The following is a 1,157-nucleotide window of genomic DNA, read 5'->3' as shown; positions in this document are numbered from 1 at the left end:
GGCTGCCCTGGGGGATGGTGCCCGGGGGAGGCACCCCCTCCGTCCTCAGCAGGTACGGTCTGCGCGGTCCTTTCTGGGAAGGAAGCTGAAAAGGAGGTTTATGTAAATTTGTCTCAGAAACTTCTTGGGCTGCTTTTTACTCTCACTGACGGGTCTCTGTTTTAGCTGTAAGTCTACCAGTTCTGTTAAGCGTAACGCTTGAAGCGGGATGTGCTTTGCAGACATGGGCAGACAGGGCTGTTATGATCAGCACTGCCTTGCTGATGACATGCATGTTTTAAAAGTAATTTCTGAATGCTAGTAGCAGCTGAGTGTCTGCTCTTGGTGTTTAACTACTTTTTGTAGATGAAAAAACTGTTCTGTATGGAGCAATAACTTTTAGATGAATGTCAGTGAGAGTTCAGCGGTGCAGCTCGTGCCTGTACGTGCACTCTCGTTAGATGGTGTGCTGTGATGTTTGAGTTCTTCCAAACCCTCAAACGAGTCGCAGCCAATTCTGATCTCTCATTATGTGGAAAAGCCAGTGATAACTTTTAGAAAAAGATGTTTCATTCCTCTTCTACTTTTTTCCCTAGTTTGGGGGTGGTTTGTGCTTTTTTTTTTTCTAGTGTCACATCTCTGCTTCCGAGTATACTTCAGCAGCCAGCGAGGACGGTCACTTACTGTAGCCTACGGAATGGAAAGAGGAAAACCGTGAAAGCTGTTGTCAAGAGGTTTCTCCGGCTGCACAACGGCCTTTGGGTTAGGAGAAAGGTAGGACTTTTTGGGTAATAAAAGCGTGTCAGTGGGCTAATTGTTTTCCTTCCATTAGAGGGCAGCAACTAGTACGGAAGGTAAAAAAAGCTCTGTAGACAGACTCCCATCTTCCTGAAAGTGGGGGATTTGCCTTGGATTGCTTATCAGCATTGCTGGATATGTGTATTTGCAGCGACCCACTTAGAAGTCTTCCCTGTCTTTTCTTCTGACAGGCTGGTTATAAAAAGAAACTATGGAAGAAGTCAGCTGCCCAGAAGAAGCGTTTGAGAGAGCTGGTGTTGTGCACTAAAACACAGTGCAAACTCCTTGATAAAATGACCACTTCTTTCTGGAAAAGAAGAAATTGGTATGTTGATGATCCCTACCAGAAGTATCACGATCGCACAAATCTTCGTGTGTAG

At 45.4% G+C, this 1,157-nt stretch overlaps 1 protein-coding gene across 1 annotated transcript; it reads left to right on the top strand.

Moving 5' to 3' along the window:
- The first annotated feature begins 14 nt into the window (after nt 1-14).
- On the top strand, nt 15-1,157 carry MRPL35 (mitochondrial ribosomal protein L35). The gene is made up of 3 exons (XM_009882559.1): nt 15-52; nt 609-753; nt 969-1,157. The coding sequence occupies exons 1-3, from the start codon at nt 15-17 to the stop codon at nt 1,155-1,157; spliced, it is 372 nt and encodes a 123-aa protein (XP_009880861.1).

This window comes from Charadrius vociferus, unplaced genomic scaffold, assembly GCF_000708025.1.
Source record: "Charadrius vociferus isolate BGI_N301 unplaced genomic scaffold, ASM70802v2 scaffold213, whole genome shotgun sequence".
In the NCBI taxonomy this organism is placed as follows: domain Eukaryota; kingdom Metazoa; phylum Chordata; class Aves; order Charadriiformes; family Charadriidae; genus Charadrius; species Charadrius vociferus.
This window is presented reverse-complemented; position numbering and strand designations above follow the sequence as displayed.

Coding starts and splice junctions, on each gene's coding strand:
- MRPL35 (XM_009882559.1), top strand. CDS start 15: ATGGTGCCCGGGGGAGGCACCCCCTCCGTCCTCAGCAG. Junction 53..608: donor ACCCCCTCCGTCCTCAGCAG/GTACGGTCTGCG, acceptor TTTTTTTTCTAG/TGTCACATCTCTGCTTCCGA. Junction 754..968: donor GCCTTTGGGTTAGGAGAAAG/GTAGGACTTTTT, acceptor TTCTTCTGACAG/GCTGGTTATAAAAAGAAACT.